The 22,361-nt window shown below is 41.5% G+C and overlaps 1 protein-coding gene across 2 annotated transcripts in view; it reads left to right on the top strand.

Annotated features, from left to right (window-relative positions):
* Positions 1-20,278, top strand: part of LOC311074918 (bactericidal permeability-increasing protein-like) — a 39,547-nt gene extending 19,269 nt beyond the window's left edge. For both annotated transcript variants that reach the window (XM_084101891.1, XM_084101892.1), the window contains 13 exons: positions 2,604-2,735; positions 2,837-2,992; positions 3,733-3,796; positions 3,908-3,968; positions 4,088-4,179; positions 4,285-4,461; positions 18,722-18,781; positions 18,859-19,026; positions 19,116-19,183; positions 19,291-19,333; positions 19,424-19,487; positions 19,903-19,979; positions 20,123-20,278. In XM_084101891.1, the coding sequence (XP_083958017.1) occupies positions 2,604-2,735; positions 2,837-2,992; positions 3,733-3,796; positions 3,908-3,968; positions 4,088-4,179; positions 4,285-4,461; positions 18,722-18,781; positions 18,859-19,026; positions 19,116-19,183; positions 19,291-19,333; positions 19,424-19,487; positions 19,903-19,979; positions 20,123-20,164 (1,204 nt within the window). In that variant the 3' untranslated portion in view covers positions 20,165-20,278. The remainder of the gene's footprint in view (positions 1-2,603; positions 2,736-2,836; positions 2,993-3,732; positions 3,797-3,907; positions 3,969-4,087; positions 4,180-4,284; positions 4,462-18,721; positions 18,782-18,858; positions 19,027-19,115; positions 19,184-19,290; positions 19,334-19,423; positions 19,488-19,902; positions 19,980-20,122) is intronic.
* Positions 20,279-22,361: the final 2,083 nt, after the last annotated feature.

Below are 22,361 nucleotides of genomic sequence, written 5' to 3' on the forward strand. Positions count from 1 at the left end.
CTTTAACATGATTTTAAATGATTTTTTTTAGGATTGTCCCCTAAATAAGATATAGACATAAAATATATTTACTTGGCCTGGCAAACTTCCTAAAAAGATGATGTAATTTTCACAGAATTATTTGTTGAATAGTAGGGCACAACAGGGCTAAAGGCACACCTTTAGATGTGCTTTTCACTACTCCCATAGTGTGTGTGTAACAAACGTGTGAAGGCAGACAGATTAAGACTCAGATGAATAAAGTTCCAACACAAACTTTACTAATAATAATCCAAACGGGTAGCGATCCCAACAAACAGTAGGTATAGCCGTCAACGTGATCGAACAAACTCAAAGGGAACACACATGAACTTATATACTATGAGGTGAACACACCTGAACCAAACTAACTAATCACAGTAACCATATAAACTTAGTGGTGGGAATCTAAACAAAGGGACACATGTGACTAAAATATATATATGTTGTTATTGAACATTGATGGAGCAACAACTTTTGTGTGAAAATAAATCATAAAAGTGGTTTGTTTTGTTTATAAATCTTAGAATTATATGAGGTGGCAATATGGGCCATTTACCCAACACACAAGGTAAAAGGCTTACCAGCATGGTGCAAAAGGCATTATAAAAGTATTGATACAAGTGGGGTACAACGGGGCAAAAGGCGCAGCAGGGTAAAAAGCGTCTTTGATTATATTTTCCTCTCAGCCACTAGAAGGCATAAAAACTTGCTGTAGCACTTCCAAAACATCCGCTTTTCAAGATGCACATGGAAATTTGGCTGATCCTTGACGCGATAGCGGGCAAAGTTGATACTGTGTTAATTTGATCTAATATTTGATATTTTTTAAAATGTTGAAGATTTAAGTAGCAAATGAGAATAGCAAAAATTATTGAATATATTTTGAAACAAAGGTCTTCTTAATTTAATTGTGTTCAAAGTAATTAAAGCAACAGTTTTTCAATATAAGAAGAATATTTAAAAGTATGGTATTTGGGGTAAAAGGCGCCCCTGCTGTTGTGGCTAAAGGCACAATAATTAACATAATAATAAACAGCTGGCTGATTTTTCCATTTGTTGACATGACATTCGGATGGTAAATAGAACATATTAAAGTTGGGGTAAGCGATATTTAAAAAAAACTCTGTTTGAAAGTTGGTCGGACCAACACAACCAGACACAACAAACGTGTAGCCAATCAGCATTATCAGCAAGAGGGAGATTTAAAGAAAGACTGTAAAAAGAGAGATGGATGAGAGACATTATAAAAGATAAAAGCTCATAAGAATATCACTGGAAAATGAAGGGTTATGATCAGGAAAGAGCTTTAGGACCCGGGTTACTATTAGAAAAACTTTTGAGTGCGGGAAGGCCTGAAAACAGACACGGAGGTTGCTTTGATTCCACTCCATACGTGAGCAACTAGAACCAACTCTTGTTTGTATTTAATTTTGTGTAAGTATGTAAATTTTTTGTGCTTCCTTGTCGTTAATTCATCATCTTCGCTTTGGTTTTCGTTAAGCATTATTTTGTTGCGCTTCTGCTACAATAAATATACATCCACTCTTGGATCCACTCTATATAAAGTTACATTAGAGGAAGTTAAGTCGGTCAGCTTATTTCTATGGTAATGGTCATGACCTCCGATGTAGTGTAGTGTACTTAATTAATACCTTAATTAAGTGTGTATAGATCTATGGAGACTAAATAGCATACTTTTAGAAATAAGCAAGCATGGTGCGGCAACTAATGGTATTAGTCAATTGCCTCTGTCTAATGACCAAGACTGACAAGTTTGTTATTATGAGATTCGTATACTCAGAGACTCGAAGTGTTATAGGAATCCAAATGAACGAGTGTAATTTTAAAAAAAGAGTTACATTTAATAATCAAGTGTCAATAAATCAACTGGCATTTTAACCTAAATTCGAGGTCATGATAAAATGGAGTCAGATAAAAGTTTAATTGGAATTAAACTACTTTGCCACACTGAAAAGACTGAATGCGCAGGAAAATTTCACCCACTCTGTTGGAAACCGTCGTTGGACCAGTGGACAGACTAAAAGGCCCACATTGCCATCTCGTACATTTATAAAATTTAAAATAAACAACTCTTATGATTTATTTTCACACAAAATCTTTTGCTCCATTAATGTTCAATACAAACATATTTCTTTTTTCTGCAATCACACAATATGGGAGTAGTGAAAAGGACATTGTTCTTAAGGTGTGCCTTTAGCCCCGTTGTACCCTTGTTTTGAAAAATGTTAATGAACAAGTTAATACTTGTTCAAAATAATCACTTAAACAAAGTTTGTACTATTTTCCGTTTATTTTGATAAATAGATGAATACATTTTTACTCTATAAATTAAAAATATTTAAAATGGTATTAAAATCGTAATCGTTTCATTTAAAAAATACAGAAAAAAAATATTTAAAAAAGTAAAGATTCTGAAAAGCAGTGAATGAGATCCCACAATAATTTTATATAAATTAAATGTAATTAATTTATAAATAAATTTTATAAATTAAATGGGGCTGGGGGTGTTACTGGATTGCTGATGATATGATTGCTGGTAATAGCACAAATATACATCATAGGATGCAGATTGCAAACCTGGGACTTCCCAAATCAGCATTGGGGTTAGTTCCTAACACTGGAGTCATGCTTTCAATTGGCGACGCCTACATCAATCTGCATGGAAATTGGAGAGTCAAATACCTCAGGATCATGTAAGTAGAGTGTCCACATTACTTATTCTCACAAGCTAAATTAATTAAATTCAGGGAAAAAAAAAAGTAAAATGCTAAATATCTGATCACTCCACACACAGAAAAGACAGTGGATCATTTGATCTGGCTGTGAGTGAACTGACCATTAGCACCACTATTGCAGTCATGAGTGATGACACTGGCCGCCCAACAGTCAGCATGACCAACTGTGCAGCAACTGTGGGAAGTGTCAACGTCAAATTTCATGGTGGGGCCAGGTAACTGCAACACAAAGCAGTCAAAGTCAAAAATTAATATTAAATTACCATATTATGTCAGCTTCACAATTCAGATGAAAGGAAAATCAGTTGCTCTTACAAATGAAAAGTTTAATGAAGAAGGATCCATTGCACAAAATAACTGTTTTTTTTTAATATTATTTAATTATTTACATTTACATGTAAAAAGAAGAATATTTTAGAGGAAGTGCAATCTGTGGCTGTTTTCTAAATGATTCAAGTAAAAGGGGAAGATTAGCTTTGGTTTTGGGTGCCATGTTATTTTTTTAGTTGTACAACCTTTATGTAAAGAAAAACAAATTTATAATTTTTCTTACAGTATCTTTCATCATAGGATTGTATAGTTGGGTCAATTTTAAGGAAAATTATTTTTTTTAAGGGGGGGGGGGGGGTAATGCAGTAACAGTTATGATGTAGGAAACAGTTGTTTGTAACTGTTTGATACAAGAGAGTTAGAAAAGTTCAGTGAGGCAGGACAGGTCAATATTAACTTCTTATAAGAGGACATTTGATAAGCTGATAAATTATAGTAATTGAATTAAACAATCTAAATACTATGTAATAGTTGAATATTAATAATTATAATAATATAAAATCAGGAATTAATGTTATTTGACAAAAAAACAAAAACAAATGACAATTGAAGAGTTTATATCTAATGAATGTGTTAGAACAAACATTTTAATTTTCTGCACTATTATTTCCTGTATTTATGACAGCTGGTTGTATAACCTCTTCAGTTCCTTCATTAATAAGGCTTTACGCAATGCTCTACAGAAACAGGTAAGGAATCTAGGCTGTATGAATGCCCTCTATTATGCCCACTAAAAGAACTGAGATGCAATGTAAGGGCATACCAGAGTTTCACATACAACAATCTATCTGCTGTTTAAGATCTGCCCTTTGGTGGCTGACTCCACTGCTGAAATGAACCCCCACCTGAAAACATTAAATGGTGATATGATAAATTATTATTTATTAATAATTCAAGATTGGTATGAAAACCAGCATTATTCAAACAATTCTCGATAACACCAACTAATAATAATAATAATAATATTGTTGACCCTCAAGTTTTAGCCAAAGTTGACCAATATGCTGAAATTGACTACTCCATGGTGGGGTCTCCTGTCATTTCTAATACTTCAATTGACTTGGATTTAAAGGTAATCTTAAGCTCTACCATGTGTGATATTTCTCTAAAACATTTCAAATTCTCTCTAAAAAAAACTAATTGTATAGCTAAATTTAGATGTTTTCACACTTTATAGGGTGAATTCTACAACATTGGACAACACAAGGAGCCCCCACTCTCCCCAACACCTTTCTCATTGCCTTATCAGGACACTAATATGCTGTATATTGGAGTATCTGCCTTCTCCATCAACTCAGCAGGCTTTGTGTACCACAGTGCTAGCGCCCTCCGCCTCTACATCACTGATGACATGGTAAGATACCAATTAAATGTCACTCAGATCTGCAAGCTAAATATTGGAAGATTGTCAAGAAGTGATCGATGTGATTTTGGCACACAAAGATTACAGTTTGAGTCTTAAATTAATGGACAAACATATTAAAATATCACGTGTCATATTGGAATGGGCATGAACAAATATATCTTTTTATATTGGAGGGGCTTTATTGTCCAAAAGTAATCCAAATTAAAGCCAGCCACCTTGTGTAAAAGTTGAAGGATTGTTTGACGCAGATAATCCATGAAAGGATCTCCATACCCAATGTTAATGCTGAATTATTTATTTTCAAAAGAAAGCAATACACAGTTAAAGCTGGTCTATCAAACAATAGGCTCGTTTGAGATGTGCCTCACCTCACCTGAAATTGAGGCGAGAGTAGGCAGCTACAGTGGGTGGAGCAGTGAAAAAAGTGCAGGCAAGACAGACAGTTCTCTCTTCTCGTAGTGGATCATTCACCTACGAGATCAAAAGCGGATTCACACTCATGTGCTGTGTTGCTAATAAACTGGATGTAATTTAAGTTCTATTGCTTTTATATGGAAATAAATATGATGAACAAGGCATCCAAAGTACTTATTTAATTCCCTCCAAAAGACATGTTTTCCATCAATTTTTAGTTTAATGTACAATGTTAATGTAATGTAAAACTTTGTTTTCAATTTTTTATAAATATGACAACAATCACATATCCCATAGAGAGATTGCACTCTCTGAGAGTTTGGGAATATTCACACATAATTTATACACATTAAAACATAATATCAGTTTCAAAATCAAACATTTTAAAAGAGAACAATACATGATAGTTGTTTAAACCAATAAACATTAAGCTGTGTCGTCAGCAAGTCATTTCCCAATGTGCTTTTGAGCAGCACAGTCAGCTGAGAGCAACTGCGCCTGACTGCAGAATCCGACATGGCCTGTGGAAAATCACCAATAAAATACATTTTTTTTATTGAACAAAGGCTTTCAGAATTGATTGGATAAACAAATGAGCAGATTATCATAGTTCCTTTTATCATGAGTACATTTTCCGGTTCATCTTCATCAACCTTGGTCTTCCTCAACATCTCATAACATGCCCACCTGACGTTCATAAATATTTTTTAATTGGAAGCATTTTATCTGACTCCCTAAACTCCTAGGCCTACAGTCCTTGACTGCAGAAAGAGGCATTATTCACCACTTGCTTCTCACAGCATTTGTAGATTAACTTAGAGAGAGAGAGAGAGAGAGAGAGAGAGAGAGAGAGCATCATTACAGCTCCAAATATTTTCAAAGGAAAGCAGGCCATCAATACATTTATAATAATACAAATCAATTAAGATTCTAGATTGTACCAAGTTAAAAAACAATACAACAATGTTTTCCATAACATTATAATGGTGTTTGAAAACGTAAAACCTGTCCAATCTTGCATTTCTAAGGCAAGAAATGATTCTATCATGCACATGAGTCCAAGTATACTGTTTTTGCATGCCCTTTAATCGTCTAAACATCACACAGTTCATGCATCTTAACAAATTGAATCAATCGATTTCTAGAAGGTATATAAGATTCTAAATGATTCCGGTCTAGATTAGATTAAGTGCAGTTAAAATCACCTCCCAAAAACAAAAACTCTTCTTGATTACATTTTTGTACCACAGAGCACAATATATTTAAAAACACCATTCTCTCTATTGCGGAGACAGGACAGTACACATAAATAAAAACAATAACATTCTTGTCATAGTTTGCTCTTACTTTTAAAAGTCTACCTTTTACTATTTCTTCTACTTGAAAAGAATGTGGGTTAAACCTTTTCGCAAAAAGAATGGCTACTCCACTACTAAGTGAAGTTTATGACTTAAAAACGAAAAACCACCCCAATCAGAACCCAATCAGAAGCATTTTTTAGATCACTATGAGTAGCATCACCACATCCAACTTGTTTTGTTTCACAAATTCATAAATTTCCATTCTTTTCTTAAAATCTCTAGCTCCATTAATATTCAAGGAAGCAATATTAATTTCATTCATTTTTAAAAGAAAAGAAGAAAATAAAAAACAAGCAAAAGCTGATAAAAACAAAACGATACTTGGTTACTCACGTAACCTCGGTTCTCTCTAGAGAGGGAACGAGTATTGCGTAAGCTTGCTTACGCTGCGTATTGCGTAAGCTTGCTTACGCTGCGGGAAAGTCTTCTTTTCTCGAGATACTGAAGCCAAAAATTATCCTTAATTTCATATTTTGTCAACGCAGTGCAGCTGCGGGCAGCTGAGCTAGAGCGGCATACTGCACGCTCATTGGCTGCCGTGCGGCAACTGCTTAAGCCTACCAGTGAGCCTGGCGTGGCGTCACGCCCAATGAGGGCGCGCGCGCCCTCGCGCGTCACAGCCCGCCAGAATGGGCGGCGTCAGAGCGTATATAAGGAAGGCTCGTAGGCTATATTCTCTGTTTTCTGTCGAATGAAGCGACACGAGCTATAGGCTTTAAGCATGGCAGGGAAGCACGGCAATACTCGTTCCCTCTCTAGAGAGAACCGAGGTTACGTGAGTAACCAAGTATCGTTCTCTTACGAGAGGTTCTCTCGTATTGCGTAAGCTTGTTTACGCTGCGGGAACCCCTTGTCCACGCCGTGCGCGCCTAACGATCACATATGACTCTTTATGAAAAGCATAGAGGTGAAATGACAGGTGGCCAGCGGTGCGGGCCAACACATGTTCATAAGCACACCCAGGGAACACAAGAACGGTACGGCCGGTCTATGCATACTGATACCCTGAGCGTGCAGCTCAACAGACAAGCTAATCGATAATACAGCCTGCGCACATGAGCAGGACATGAACACGACTAGACTGACAGAAGTTTAGCCTGCAGGGCGGGAACTTCCAGGTTATAAAACCTAACAAATGTAGAGGGGGACGCCCAGCCCGCCGCCATACAAATGTCATGAATGGAAATCCCGCTGGACCATGCCCACGATGAGGCCATGCCTCTGGTGGAATGAGCCCGTATGCCCAACGGGCATTGCAGGTCTTTTGACGCATATGCTGCTGCAATAGCATCCACTATCCATCTGGATAGCGACCCTTAGCGCGCCCTCCAAACGAGACGAAAAGCTGCTCTGAGAGCCTGAAGGCTGCAGAGCGCATGACATAACCCCTTAACGCCCTGACCGGGCAAAGGCGGTTAACACCCTCCTCGCTGCCGGATGACGGCAGGGCCGATAGGGTAATGACTTGAGCCCTAAAGGGAGTACCTAACACTTTGGGGACATAACCGTGCTTCGGCTTGAGAATGGCTAACGAGTCGTTAGGTCCAAACTCGAGGCACGACGCGCTGACGGACAGCGCATGCAAATCACCCACTCGTTTGAATGAAGCCAGAGCTAGCAGAAAAACGGTTTTAAGCGTCAAGTATTTCAACTCCACAGAGTCCAAAGGCTCGAAGGGATGCACTTTTAGGGACTCTAGGACCAGAGACAGGTCCCAAATAGGGACTGACGGGGTCCGAGGAGGGTTCATCCTCCTGGCCCCGCGCAGAAAGCGGGTAATGAGTTCGTTCCTGCCCAGCGAGCGGCCGCGCGCCGAATCGGCGAACGCTGCTATGGCCGCGACGTACACTTTGAGCGTGGAGGGGGACCTGCCCGCGTCCAACATCTCTTGGAGGAAGTTTAATACCTGTGGAACTCCACAGGACTGAGCATTAGAACCCTTTTCCACACACCATTTGCTAAACACCGACCATTTAGACGCATAGAGCCGCCTCGTCGAGGGGGCTCTGGACTGCGTGATCGTGTTAATTACCCCTTCTGGCAGATCAACGAATATCCGTTGATTTCCCACGCATGCAGAGACCAGTGCTCTGGATGGGGATGCAGAATCGATCCTCGGGCTTGAGAGAGAAGATCTCTCCTCACCGGAATCGGCCATGGGGCTGTGTCTGCCAGCCTCATTAGCTCGGGGAACCACGGTTGGTTTTCCCAGCGCGGAGCTATGAGGAGCACTGCGCAGTCCGCCTCCCTGATCCTCGCTAGCACTTGAGGCAGCATCGAGATCGGTGGGAACGCATACAGCGGAACGCTGGGCCATGTCTGAGCCAGCGCGTCCTCGTGTTTTGAGAAAAACCTCTGGCACTGAGCGTTCTCGCTCGCGGCGAAGAGGTCGATCTCCGCTTCGCCGAAACGACGCCAAAGCGATTGGACCGTCTGGCAGTGTAGAGACCATTCCCCTGGGGGAACGTTGTCCCTGGACAGTCTGTCCGGGCCGTCGTTCAGACGACCGGGTACATGAGCTGCCCTTAGGGAGCGCAGCGGTCCCTGGGCCCAGGATAGGAGGCGCTCTGTGAGAGCGCGCAGGGTTCTGGATCTGATTCCGCCCTGGCGGTTCACGTAAGACACCACTGACATGTTGTCCGAGCGAACTAGCACATGGTGTCCCCGTAGAAGCGGTAGAAAGTGCTTCAGCGCTTTCTCGACCGCCAGCATCTCTAGACAGTTTATGTGAAGGCTTTTCTCCGTATTCGACCATGGGCCGCAAATCGGACTGCCCTCGTGAGTCGCTCCCCAACCCATGTTGGACGCGTCTGTCGAGACCACTTTGCGGTGTGCGATGACCCCCATCGTCACTCCCCGCTGATACCATTCGGCCGCCAGCCAGGGCTGCAGGGCTGAGACACAGCGCTGAGTCACTCTGACTGGTGCGCGGCCCGAAAACCATGCATTGCGGGGCACTTCCGACTTTAGCCAGCATTGAAGCGGGCGCATTCGAAGTAAACCCAGCTGCAGGACCGCTGCGGCTGACGCCATATGGCCCAAAAGCCTCTGAAAGGTTTTCAGGGGAAAAACTTTCCCCACTTGAATGGAAGCGGCGAGGTGTCGAACACAGCGTGCGCGCTGTGTTGACAATCTGGCCGTCATCGCCGCCGAATCCAGATCTATACCCAGAAAAGTGATAGACTGGCTGGGGGTTAGAGAGCTCTTGTCCCAGTTCACGGAAAGACCCAGGCTTTCCAAATGACCGAGAAGCGCTGTCTTGTGAGAAACTAGTTCCTCTGTTGAGTGCGCTATAATGAGCCAATCGTCCAGATAGTTCAGAATTCGCATTCCCTTCGATCTCAGGGGAGCGAGAGCCGCATCCATGCACTTCGTAAATGTACGGGGTGCCAGGGACAGGCCGAACGGCAGGACGGTGTACTGATATACCTGACCGTCGAAGGCGAATCTCAAGAATGGCCTGTGACGGGGTATAATCTGAATCTGAAAATACGCGTCTTTCAGATCGAGAGAGATGAACCAGTCCCCCGGGCGAATCTGCGCGAGGATTTGACTGGTCGTGAGCATTTTGAATGGTCGTTTCATGAGCGCTTTGTTCAAATGTCTCAGATCTAATATAGGTCTGAGCGCTCCGCCTTTCTTGGGTACGAGGAAATAACGGCTGTATAAGCCTGCCTCGGTAACCGGCGGGTGAACTCGTTCTATCGCCCCTTTGTGCAGCAAATTCGCTATTTCTGCGTGAAGCAGATGAGCTGCATCCGCCTTCACCTGAGTCTCGACCCGGGCGCGAAAGCGCGGGGGGCGGCGAGCGAATTGAAGCGAATAGCCCTTTATCACTGTGTTTAGTACCCACTTCGACACTCCCGGAATAGCTTTCCATGCATTCGCACTCATAGCTAGGGGTCGAATCGCCTCCGGTTCCCGCCCGCCGCACAGCGCGGGACAAGGAGCCTGTGGCGGTATGTGCGCGAGTCGCGCAGTGGCAGTGAGGGGAGACGGGGGCTCGCTGATAGCAGCAGCCGGCTGAGTGACGCTGTGAGAGAGCGTTGTGTGTGACGGCTCGCGGCGCGGAAGCGGGGCGGGCTCGTGAGTGTTCACATGAGAGTGTGCGTGCTGTGTAGCGGGCACAGGGCTCTTTATTAACACACAGCCGGTGACAGATTGCTCTGGACCCCGAATGTGTGAGACAGAGCGAGCACTGTGTAGGTGTGAGCACTGGGGCGTGGGCACGTGACCTACAACTAACACTCAAGCGGCCGTAGCGCGCTTTATGTGAGTGCGCTCTGTGAGGTACACAGGGGAGATTGTGCTTGTGTGTAGCAATGAACACTGGGACGTGGGCATGTTTACTACACTCATAACACTGACGGCGTGAGCCGATTGACCAGATTTTACACTCTTTATTTGATTTATCTGGGTCGCCGTAAGAACAGCGTTTGTGTGCAGGCGAGAGAGTTGAGAAACTGGCTCGTTGGCTGCGGTGGACACTACTGCAGTAGCCTTTATCAAGGGGACTGGCAGAGGTATACAAGTTAGCTTTGACGGCGGTCCGGCCGCAGCGGGACTCAACCGTCTTTTCCTCTCGACGAGTGCTAGGAGGACTTCGCAGGCTCGGGTTTCAGCGAAACTCTAGGCCGGGGACCCCGCGGGGGTAGCGGCCTGTGCTGGCTGGTGGAGCGCGACCTGGGTCGGCCGCGCTGGCGCTGCTGCGAAGCTGGAGGTCGAGACGGGCGCTGCGTGGAGCTGCGTGCAGGAGGCTGAGTGTTAGAGCGGCCTGCAGCGGAGCTCGAGCGGCGGGGCAGAAAGAGGTTCATGGCCTGTGACGCCTTCTGTACTTCAGAGAAGCGGTCCACGAGGCCACTCACCGCAGGGCCGAAGAGACCGGTGGGTGAGAGCGGGGCGTTGAGAAACACGGACCGCTCTTGTTCCCCCATGTCGGCTAGCGTTAGCCAGAGGTGGCGCTCTATGACGGTCAGTGAAGCCATGGAACGTCCGATAGCTTGGGCCGCTGTCTTCGTCGTGCGAAGGGAGAGATCCGTCGCACTGCGCAGGTCGGTCAAGGCAGACTTATTCAGTTCTTCCTCGTCGAGCTGGCGGAGGAGGTCGGCTTGGAGAACTTGAAGGACCGCCATTGTGTGCAGGGCTGAGGCGGCTTGCCCAGCGGCGGAGAAAGCGCGGCTGACAAACGCCGAAGTAGTCCTGCAGGCCTTAGACGGGAGGGCAGTCTTTGAACGCCATCTAGCGGATGGGGGGCAAAGATGCGCTGCAACCGCCTGTTCGACCGGTGGGATCCGGTCATACCCCTTCTCCGTGGCTCCATCCACGCGGGAAAGAGCTGATGAGGCCGGAGAGCGGAGTCTGGCCGAAACTGGAGCATTCCACGATTTAGCAAGCTCCTCGTGAAGCTCCGGTAGAAAAGGCGCTGGTCTGGACGCTGGAGCTTGTCGACTGGCGGGCAGGAAGCATCCGTCGAGCCTGTTGGGCGGGGACACCGCTGGCGGAGACCATTCGAGGCCCAGGTGCTCGACTGCCAAAGTGAGGAGGCGGAGAAGCTCGGCGTCCACACTGGCGTGAGTCCTGCTGGACGCTCTGGTGGAAGAAGCGGAGCGGACAGAACCGGACCATCCCTCGCTGTCCGACGCCATTAATGAGCACGTGTCCAGTAGCGCGTTGTCATCCGCATCATCCCCTGAGGCGACGGCATCGAGGACGAGAGCCGTCGGCTGCGCGTCGGGAAGCGGGGGCGGAGAAGGAGAGAGCGAGGCTCGCGGGAGAGGCTCCGGCGAGGCCCTGGCTCGAGTCTCGGGCTCCGGTGGTCGTTGAGAGCGGCGTTTCTTCTTTCGCGGCCCAACGACGGTTGGAGCAGGCTCTGTGAAGAGGGCGAGTCGAGCCCGCAGGGTCGACATCGGCAGCTCTTCACAGAAGGTGCAGCCGCCCGTGGAAAGCGCGACGGCTGCGTGGTCCCGGCCCAGGCAGAGAGCGCAGATAAGATGGCGGTCTCTGTCGCTGAGTGTAGAGCGGCATGAGCCGCACGTGGTGCGAGGCATTTGCAACAACGCCTCCGCTCTTTTAGATAGTGCTGCGGAAGCAAAACACACAGAAAGAGCTTTTGTAAAGGATATCGCCGGATAGCTGAGCTGGCACGGCAGGCTGAAGGCGGCGAAGATTCGTCCGGCTTCCTCAGGCTGTCCTAAGCTGGCTCGTTAGCTGTTCCTTGCAGGACAACGGCGACGGCTTCCTCTCAGAGTTCAGCGATGCGAGTGCTTCGCTGAAAAGACAGAAATCAGAGAATATAGCCTACGAGCCTTCCTTATATACGCTCTGACGCCGCCCATTCTGGCGGGCTGTGATGCGCGAGGGCGCACGCGCCCTCATTGGGCGTGACGTCACGCCAGGCTCACTGGTAGGCTTAAGCAGTTGCCGCGCGGCAGCCAATGAGCGTGCAGTATGCCGCTCTAGCTCAGCTGCCCGCAGCTGCACTGCGTTGACAAAATATGAAATTAAGGATAATTTTTGGCTTCAGTATCTCGAGAAAAGAAGACTTTCCCGCAGCGTAAGCAAGACCAGAGCAAGAGAGCGAAAGCAGTACGCCATCTGCTCGGCTTTTGGGAAGTCAATGTCACCAAAGAAGTGTGTTTTTGGTTGCCAGGGCAAGACAACCCTGCACAGATTCCCAAAGAACCCAGCGTTAAGGGACCAGTGGATGGAGTTTGTTTTTCCTGAGCATCAACAGAGTTGTGTAAGACTGTTTGTTCCCTGCATTTCGACGATGATTGTTTTATAAACAAAGCCCAGATCGACAGATTTGCAGATCGTCTAATGCTTAAGGATCGAGCAGTCGCAATGATAAAGTTTCGCGGTCGTGCGTTGGAACCGGGCGGTGAGTAAAACTGCTTCAAATGTCTCTGTGTGTTGTTAGCTCGGCGCGTTAGCACAGCTTTAGCTTCGCCCACACGGCCCGCCTCCAGCCGCTCGGTTTTTTCCGGAAAGACTCGGTACAGCCTATCTTTCTTTTATAAATATAATAAAACTAAAGACTTTTTGGAGATATGAAGGATGCAATACTACTCTATAGGTACTCAAGAATAACAGGAGATTGAGTGAAAATGAGCATTTCACCCCCCCTTTAATGTTAAAACTCAAGTCAAGTTCTTTGCTGTCTTTCAAAATCATATAAGCAAATCTTATAAAAGAAACTACATGTTTTAACAGTGGTGAAGCAGTACCAATGAGGATTTTCTTAATCAGCGAAACCAGCTTTCCATAGCGAGACAAGATCTTAACCAATGTATCATCAGAAACAAAAGGTGGAATGTTACTTTTTTTGAGGGTGTTGAAAGCGGAAGAACAGGTGTGAAGAGATTATTTACAACAATTCCCTTTACCACTAATTCGTCTGCCTTTTCGACCGACTTCAAAAAAACCACAACAGCACTATTAATTTTAGACGCCGACAAAATACTGTCGTGCCCAATAACTTCTCCCATTGCCAAACAACAATCTTCAACACTCACCGCGGACGCCACTTTAACACCGTGACGCTGCGTGAGATTCTTTAGAACACCAACTTGTGAGTTCGCCATGGCCACACAAGGGGGAATACCCCACGCGACCCAAAATAAACAAACTAAACAATCCAAAAAAGAAAAGCAATAAGAAAAATAAAAAATAAACGAGCAGCGATGACGGGCCCAAGCCGGTTGGTAACTGTGCACGATGGGCAATATGAATGTTAAACACTATAAATGTAAAAGAACCACATCAAAGTCGTCTGAATACGCCACATTTACTGAAGCAGCTGGTGCCACTATGACCGTGACCCACAACCGCCACATCCATGAGATCATTTAAATTTAGATGGATTCATGTCATATACAGTATATATATATTTTAGGGCTTTTTTGAAAGGACAAGAAAAAGGGAATTTTACTTGCCTGACCAGACAAGTAGCCTGATTAGAACGTCAATGACAAAAAAAATAACTTGGGAATCACTAAAACGAGAGATTATTCGGATTTTATTACATTTATTGTAAGTTGCGATCGATAGTGGATAATAAATGTATTACTGATGGTAACAAGGTTGTGCCAATAGACAGTAAAAGAAATGGACGCAGCGACCTCATTCATAGACTTCAACGGAGACAAGTGAAGTCACTTAGAAGCACTCACTTCCTGATGGCTGAGCGTACTGCACAGCCTCAAACTGAGCTTGACGACGTAGATGTGACGTGAGCAATCTGTCTGACAGTTGTAAGTCTTCTAGTAGCTGTGCCAAGAGAAATCTGAATCATTCCCTTCTGAATCTTGCAGAGACGGAGAGCGTGAGTAGGAGCTGTCCATGAGCTAGGAGCAGGAGCAACTTTATGACTCTCTATGGGCTTCTCCCTTGACTTTATCGGACTTTATGCCTCCACATCCCTCTGATTGCCTGCGAGCTTCTCCATCTGTCTATCCAGTAATTTCTTTACTGTGCGACAGAGAGTCGCGTGGTTATGGCGCAATCGTTAGCCTATTTTTACAAAAACGGCTTCTACGGGGCCATAGTGTAAGATACAAGGTAATGGAGCCTTTTATACATTGTCGTGTTTCTTTAGAAATAAACAATGGACAAATGGAGTCTTTAAACGCCTCAGATGTAAAGTTATTCGCTGTCAAAGTGACGCCAAAATGAATGGGAGTCAATGGAATGCTAACAGCAGGTGATGGCTTGTTAGCCAATGGATGCCCCCATAGAAGGTACGCTTTCCGGGTGTTGGATTACCCACTTGGGGTGCGCTGCTGAGGCTTGTGCAGCCTCTCGAGGAGAAATGTAAACAAATGAGCGCAGCACACAAAAAAGAAACTCAGTTAACAACATACTGCCTATAAAAATATGGAGTTTTTATATTTTTAACATATGATACAGTTAAGCAACCTCACATGACGAGTGCTGTTTCCTGAATACCATCACGATTGAAACTGTGACTTTGATTTAATACAACAGTTCAATAAACAGTTACGTCACTTACATTTCAGATGCAATATTGACTGTTTTTGTTCTGTTTCAGCAGAGAAAATAGTTAACCCCTTTCGCGTCAAATATCACTGACGGCCCCATGATTATTGTTGTTCAACATTCATTACTCGTTAAAACATCACACTCTTACTTGATCTGGACAAACTGAGCATCATTAGAAAGGTTTAAGACTCCAGCTTAGATATTTGACCACTGTTTATGATTAAACTGGTTTGCAGTGACATTCATTTCTTAATTTATGCCAGGAGCGCAAAATAATTAATCTGTATAGTTTTGAATAGAAATCGTCACTCATAAAGCATTCATTCACGTCGTCTTTGGTTTATTTGTGTTCAAATACATGCAATATTATCAGGGCTATTAGTCCAATGGTGCGCATATTTGGAGAAATAATGATTAATTATCACATGTTTGTAAAAATATTTCTTCATACAGAATAACATTTCTATTCATTTTCCACTGAATTAGGCGATCTGAAGAGCTCAAACAGCGAACACCATGAGATGTGTGTCTCCTCTTCCTGATTTGCGTCAGTTATGATCTCAGAGATACTTCATTCGCTGTACAGCTGTCAATCATCTCACGTGGTTCAACGTGACCATAATCCTGCCTCTTCTGCATACATGGTCCTGTGTACACTTCCTCATTCTGAGCTACGAGACAAACAAAACTAAACACTTCTCTTCATCTGAAACAAGAAGCTAATAAACGCACGGTTTCAAGTATATGTGGTTGTTTGTGTGTGATTTTCGTGTGATTTGGGGTATTTCATATGAATAAAGAATGTTTACAGTATGCATGCTAGGTAAGGATAGCCCATAGCTTCATATAAAATGCTAAATATAACATATTTCAAAATCTTTTTTTGACTTGAAACCATTTTAAACCGCGACCGGAATATGATATAAATACTCGATAGTGTTTTAAAGTGAGCTTTAAGTAAAAGTGTAATATTAATCAATTCAATTGTGTCATGTAACTTGAGGCTACTTGTTGTACCTGCTGCAGGAGCTTTTCTATTCCATAATATATATATAACCTATTTTTTTAAAGAATTCGCATAAAGTTTCAAGAATCGTTTTTTTGTGTGTGTTTGTTTTCTAACAAGACTTAAGAAAATAGGTGGATTATTCATGTATAGTGGGATGACAGAGGTGTAGATGGCCGAGCATAATGGCAGAATAAAGGCTATAATGTCTGAATTCAAACAAGAGAATAAGGCTAAAAGAATAATGAAGATTAAGTCTCATACAGGCAGAGTCATGAAATGCTCGTCGATTTACATCAATAGAGCATGAATGGGCCAGTTCTTCTCGCCAGACATTAGTCAAAGACTGTAAATGGGTGTTTACAGGGCAATCAAATATTTGATAAGAATCTTATCAGCCTTCTCTAAAACTTCTCCAAAGCATCCCTTGACATGGTCTCACAATAGGCATCGTAAAACGCATGATTTTAGAGATTTTAGTTATCATCCTCAGATTTGAAATGAAGCATGACCACAATTGTGGCTACACTTTAGTTGTGGTTGTAAGTTGCAATCCTACATTCACATAATATTTTTATACATTTAATAAATATATTCTTAATATTTGTTGTTTTTGTTTTTATGTTTGAGCTTATATATCTCAATATTAATAACAGTCTGAATAATTTTGAGTCTTGAACTGTAAACTCTCAAGGGTTGGCTTTCTAAATATATGTTGGTTATGTGTCTATTCAGAATGACTTATGAGCAGCAACATTTTTATTTTGGGTATGTCATGTATGCATCACTTGCCAAAATTGGGGCTGACTGGTAAGGGGAAACAAAGATCACAGTACAACCATCGTGCATCTCACAGCAATGCGTTTTCTCATTACTGAATTATTCAGCATTTTGAATGAATCGGTTGACTCAAATATTCAATGGTCAATCCATAATCATCTGTCTCATTCATGAATGACTCAATCATTCGAATGAATTGTTTGAACGAATGAATCACTGACTCACTCAGTAAGATGGTCGCCTGGCGACACCTAATGGTGGTTTAGTGTTATGTTTAAAAGTATCATTCTTTCCAACGATTGATAATTAACTTATATTCAAAACAATCTCATAACATTTTTAATGCATTGTTATTTTTCAGTGTAAAATATTTAATTTGATCAGGCCGTCCTAGGGTAACAGCCCTATAGTGTCTTATTATTCTAAATAATTGAATTTATTGATCAAATTCAGAAATTAAAAATGAAAGATGAAGCATACATTTCATAAGACTAGGGATGCCCTTTAAAGGTGCAGATATTTGGTGCAGAAGAGCAGCAGAAGAGTTGGAGTGAAGAGCTGACTGAATATTTTGTGTAAAAGCGCATATTTAAACAAATCTGTCATTGTACTGTTTTGTTGTTGTGTTTTCCATTAAGAATAATAGGCTATTGAACTCACAATTCAAGCAATCGGCCCCGAAATGGCGCTAATTTTAAAGTGAAACTAAAAAGTCCACGGCGAGGAGCAAGCAGAACAGAGTTTTTTAGTTTAGTTTAAAAAAAAGAATAAAATGGGTTTAGTTCCGATATTTGTATACTTTTATATAGAAATAAATTGTGTATAATTACATTTTTAGAAGATATGAGGCTTTTAGTGTTTCCTTTTTGGACATTACTTTAATTCCTCACTATAGCAAAACCGTTTAAGATATTTAATATCCATTCACAAATTAGCATCTTTAATGTATTTTCATCATGTTGAAAAAGTTTGGTGTGAATAAAATAAACCACTTAGGAGGAGTAGCTAAAAACTCAGAGTCTGAAATATACAAAAAAATACACATTCAAACCAAAATATCTGACTTCCTGTTGGTCGGAGCTAATGACTGTAAATTAGAAAGTTGTCCGGCTTGATAAAAACAATATACGTACCGAGTTTTGTTACTGTAGATAAAACTAACCCCCCACTTTTGTCAAAAGATGGCGCTACTGAGCCCCTGCACCACGCCCGTTTTTGAATCTTTGCACATGTCTACTGGCTAATAAATGTGATGATGTGTCTGTCGAGTTTCATGCAATTTCAAGCATGCGAAGAATCTCAAAAGCATCCAAAAAGAAAGAGAGAGAGAGAGAGAGAGAGAGAGAGAGAGAGAGAGAGAGAGAAAGAGGCAAACTATAAAAGCACAACAAGAAAATTACCTGAACTATTGGACTGAAACAACAGAAAAACAAAGTAAACTTGAATGTTATTTGGCCCTAAATAGAGATTACACAACAGCAGAATACCTGAGTACAGTGAAAGACTGTAAATTAAGAAGAATGACGAGGTGCAGACTGAGCAATCACACTCTGACTGTACTGTGACCAGTGGAGACAGAGCAACACTTTCTCACCAGCTGTCCCAACTATGAGGACATTAGAGGGACTTTTTATTCAAAATTTAAAATACTTTGCTTAAAATATATATATATCTTTTTTTTTTGCAGATTCCCTCTGGTTCTCCAATTCGTCTTAACACAAGGACATTTGGAGCATTCATTCCTCAAGTATGAAAATAAATAGCCACGCTCAGTCATTAAATTCAAAACACAAAAAACACCAACTCTAAGGTGATTTATTTCAGATTGCGAAAATGTATCCTGGTCTGATGATGAAACTGTTGGTTGAGACAGTTAAGGAGCCGATCATTATTTTGGAACCGAATAACATGACTGTCCAGGCAATCAGTACAGTGACAGCTTACGCTATTCAGCCCAACAGCACACTATCTCCACTCTTTGTCCTCAATCTGGTAAGATGCACCAAGAGGAGGGATAACCACAAGCTGAGTTAAATAAGATAACTATAATGTTTTCAATTAATCTTCCCTTCAACCAACAGGAAGGCAGTGTCAGTGCCGACATATATGTGACTGAGCTCAAACTGGCAGGAAATGTATCCCTTAACAAGTGAGTTTTGGAGTCATACACAGTCTTATCCATATACAACTGGATGTGAGTTTCTGTTCTTAAGTTCTTAAAGGATTGATACAAATGGCATAATTTTCTTAAAACAGAATTTATATGAGCTTATCAAAAAGCTATGTGGGACCATTCCAGGTAAGAACAGCAGACTATTAATTTTTTTTTTTTTAATGACTGATCTGAAAGCAATCATTCAGAATATCATCATAAAATTTGAATCAACAGGTGACATCTCTTGACAATATTTTCACAATGGTCTTGAAAATTGCTGTGATTCCCAAGATTAACGGTAAGATGTTTTTAAATTATTATTGTTATTAGATAAATTTTAAGTCCTTACAGTTCACTTTTTAACAATAGGGCTTTTCACACTTGAAATAATTAACCCTGTGTCATTCTAAACCCCCAGTGAACGGAATCCTGAATTATCTTGCTTCACGTTTCACATTGCTCATAATTTAGCTGTCGGTTGCTAAGAATATCCGTAACATTCTAACACAGCACCCTGCAGGGTTTTATAACTCTGGGTCAAAAGCAGTGCTAACGCTGCCTCTATATTTATAATTATAATTGTGAAATGTTCCTTTACCCAGAGTTAAAAGCGGGTTTTTGAACGACAACAACCCAGGGTTAAGTGCAGTGTGAAAAGCTATATTATAGATGTAGCTGTAGAGATGTTATTTAATCATGGAATTCCCTCTCAGCTCGTTTACAGGAAGGTTATCCACTTCCTGCCATTGGAAAGATGCAGCTTGTAAACTTTCAACTCCAGGTTTTGAAGGTTTGCATTAGTGTTTTACAATTTTATACACTGCCCTAATATGTTGTAATAATAATACTAATAATAACATTAACATTAATAATAATAAGTATAATAATTATTATTATATAGTACTAATTTACTTTTTTTTTTTTTTTGCACAGAACTACTTGTTGATTGGAACAGATGTTCAATTCACGGGATAAATTTCACCTGAATTGGTGAAGAATTTTAAATAAAAAACAAAATAAATAAGATTTACTACTTAAGATAATATGCTTTTAAAGATGATTTTTAAAATAAATCATTTACGTCTTTAATATTTCTATTTGAATTTTTACTCTATGGGAATGGGGTGGGGGTTGGTCTCCAATATGGTGCCCTGAGCACGTGTGTTTGTGAGTTCTGCAATCTGAAGCATGCATGAAGGCAGTGGAATGTTCAAATATAACTGCATGAAGTTGAAGTTGAAACTGCATTTGAACGATATATAAACCAGATGCCGACTCAACTGAAATAATGCTGATGGAAGAAGTAATTTCTTCTCTTCCTAAACGGCAAATCTCTGGCTACTAAATCTCGGAGAACCAAAAATTAGAGAACCACTAATCTTTTGCAACTCCTCAAACTTTTGCAGCTCCTAAAGAATAGGTCAGGTGTACTGGAAAAGGTGATTGACAAAGCATGAGATTGGGCACCTCCCATAAGCAATGACAATGTATACAAATTTAATTTCATGTCCTGAGTGGTATTTTTAATGGTAGGTTATTTTTAATTTCTGGTTTCCAGAGTCTCCTTTACAAGGTTACGTGCAGTGTTGGGGAGTAACTAGTTGCATATAACTGTGTTACGTAATTTAATCACAAAATAATTTTGAACTGTAATCAGTTACAGTTACTGAGAAAAATGAGTAATTAAATTACAGTTACTTATGAAATTGTTAACGATTACAATTGGGGTTACATCTGAATATTTTATGTAAAAATCCAGGATATGTTGAATAATAATAATTTGTTGCTTTGCCTGTATTTGATGTGCACGATGCTTCCTTTTATTGGGCCGTTTAGTAAAGCAATGATATTCTGATCATCAGGGACGTCGTTAGGCCTATTTTAGGGGGGCTGAAGCTACCCCAAAATGTTCCTAAGCCCCCCTAAATGATAATAAGAACAACAATAACAGTTCGATTTATCAATAACCGTATCCTCATTCATATTTAGACGCAACAAATGATATATATCCAGCTACAAAAAATAGCTGAAAAGTCGGAAGTTGGACAGAGAGCTGCCAACTCTCACGCATTCACCGTGAGACACACGCAATTCACACTTTTCACACGTACGAATTCGTACGAATTGGTCGTGAGATAGTGTTGGTCTGGCGCTGAGAAGCAAAAAAAAAACAAAAACATGACCATATTGATTGATTCTAAGATATTTAGTTTGTTACAAACAATGTGCAATCTGTAAAACAAAAACCTCAAAATTAAAGTTGAAATGTTATACAAGTTTTGGAGCTGTAAACTTTAGTTCTTCTGTGAGTGTGGGTTCACTCGCTGTTTTTTCTCTTAATGTTAGAGGTATGAGAAACTTAGTTAAAAGAAAAGCAATCTTTTTGTTTTGTCGAAAATATTTCTGTGATTTTTATTTCATCCAAGAGACACATGCATCTGAATCAGACTTTTAGTTTTGGAAGAGTCAGTGGGGAAACGATATGTGGATGTCGTATGGTAGCAATCATTCCGCAGGTGTTGTAATTTTGAAAGGTAAATTTAGAGGAAAAAATGTTAAAAGTTATTCACATTCCTTGGGAAGATGGGTTATTTTGATTGTCAAATTCAACCAGCAATATTTTGTGTTAGGGAATATATGCAACAAAGTGTTGTAAAGAACAACAGTTTACTACAAAACTTTGAAGAAAAAAACAGAAACATCTTGGATAGTTTTCCTGATGCTAAACTAATTCTTGGAGGGGATTATAATTCTATTTAATACCTGGACTGTATTCCTCCTCGTGGAAATAGTTTAAATAATTTCAGTGAATTACATAATTTGTGTTTAGGATTGGATTAATTGATATTTGGAGGATCCGAAACCCAAACAAGAATTTACATGGTGTTCTGGTGACAGGAGTAAACAGTCTAGGATAGACTTTTGGCTCATATCCAGTGTACTAGAAAATCAAGTACGCCATGTTACTGTGGAAACATCTGTCCTTACTGACCATAAAGTCATTTATCTAGTTATTGACTTATCTGGAAATATTGATAATTATGTAAGAACACGAACACACTGGAAATTAAATAAGGCAATATTGGAAGATGACTTGTTTATTAAAAAGGAAGTAAAAAATATTATTTTATGTTGCTGGAACAATGCAAAAAGTTCAAATAAATATGGTAGC

Source organism: Abramis brama (genome assembly GCF_963993115.1).
Source record: "Abramis brama genome assembly, chromosome: 23".
Classification (NCBI taxonomy): Eukaryota; Metazoa; Chordata; class Actinopteri; order Cypriniformes; family Leuciscidae; genus Abramis; species Abramis brama.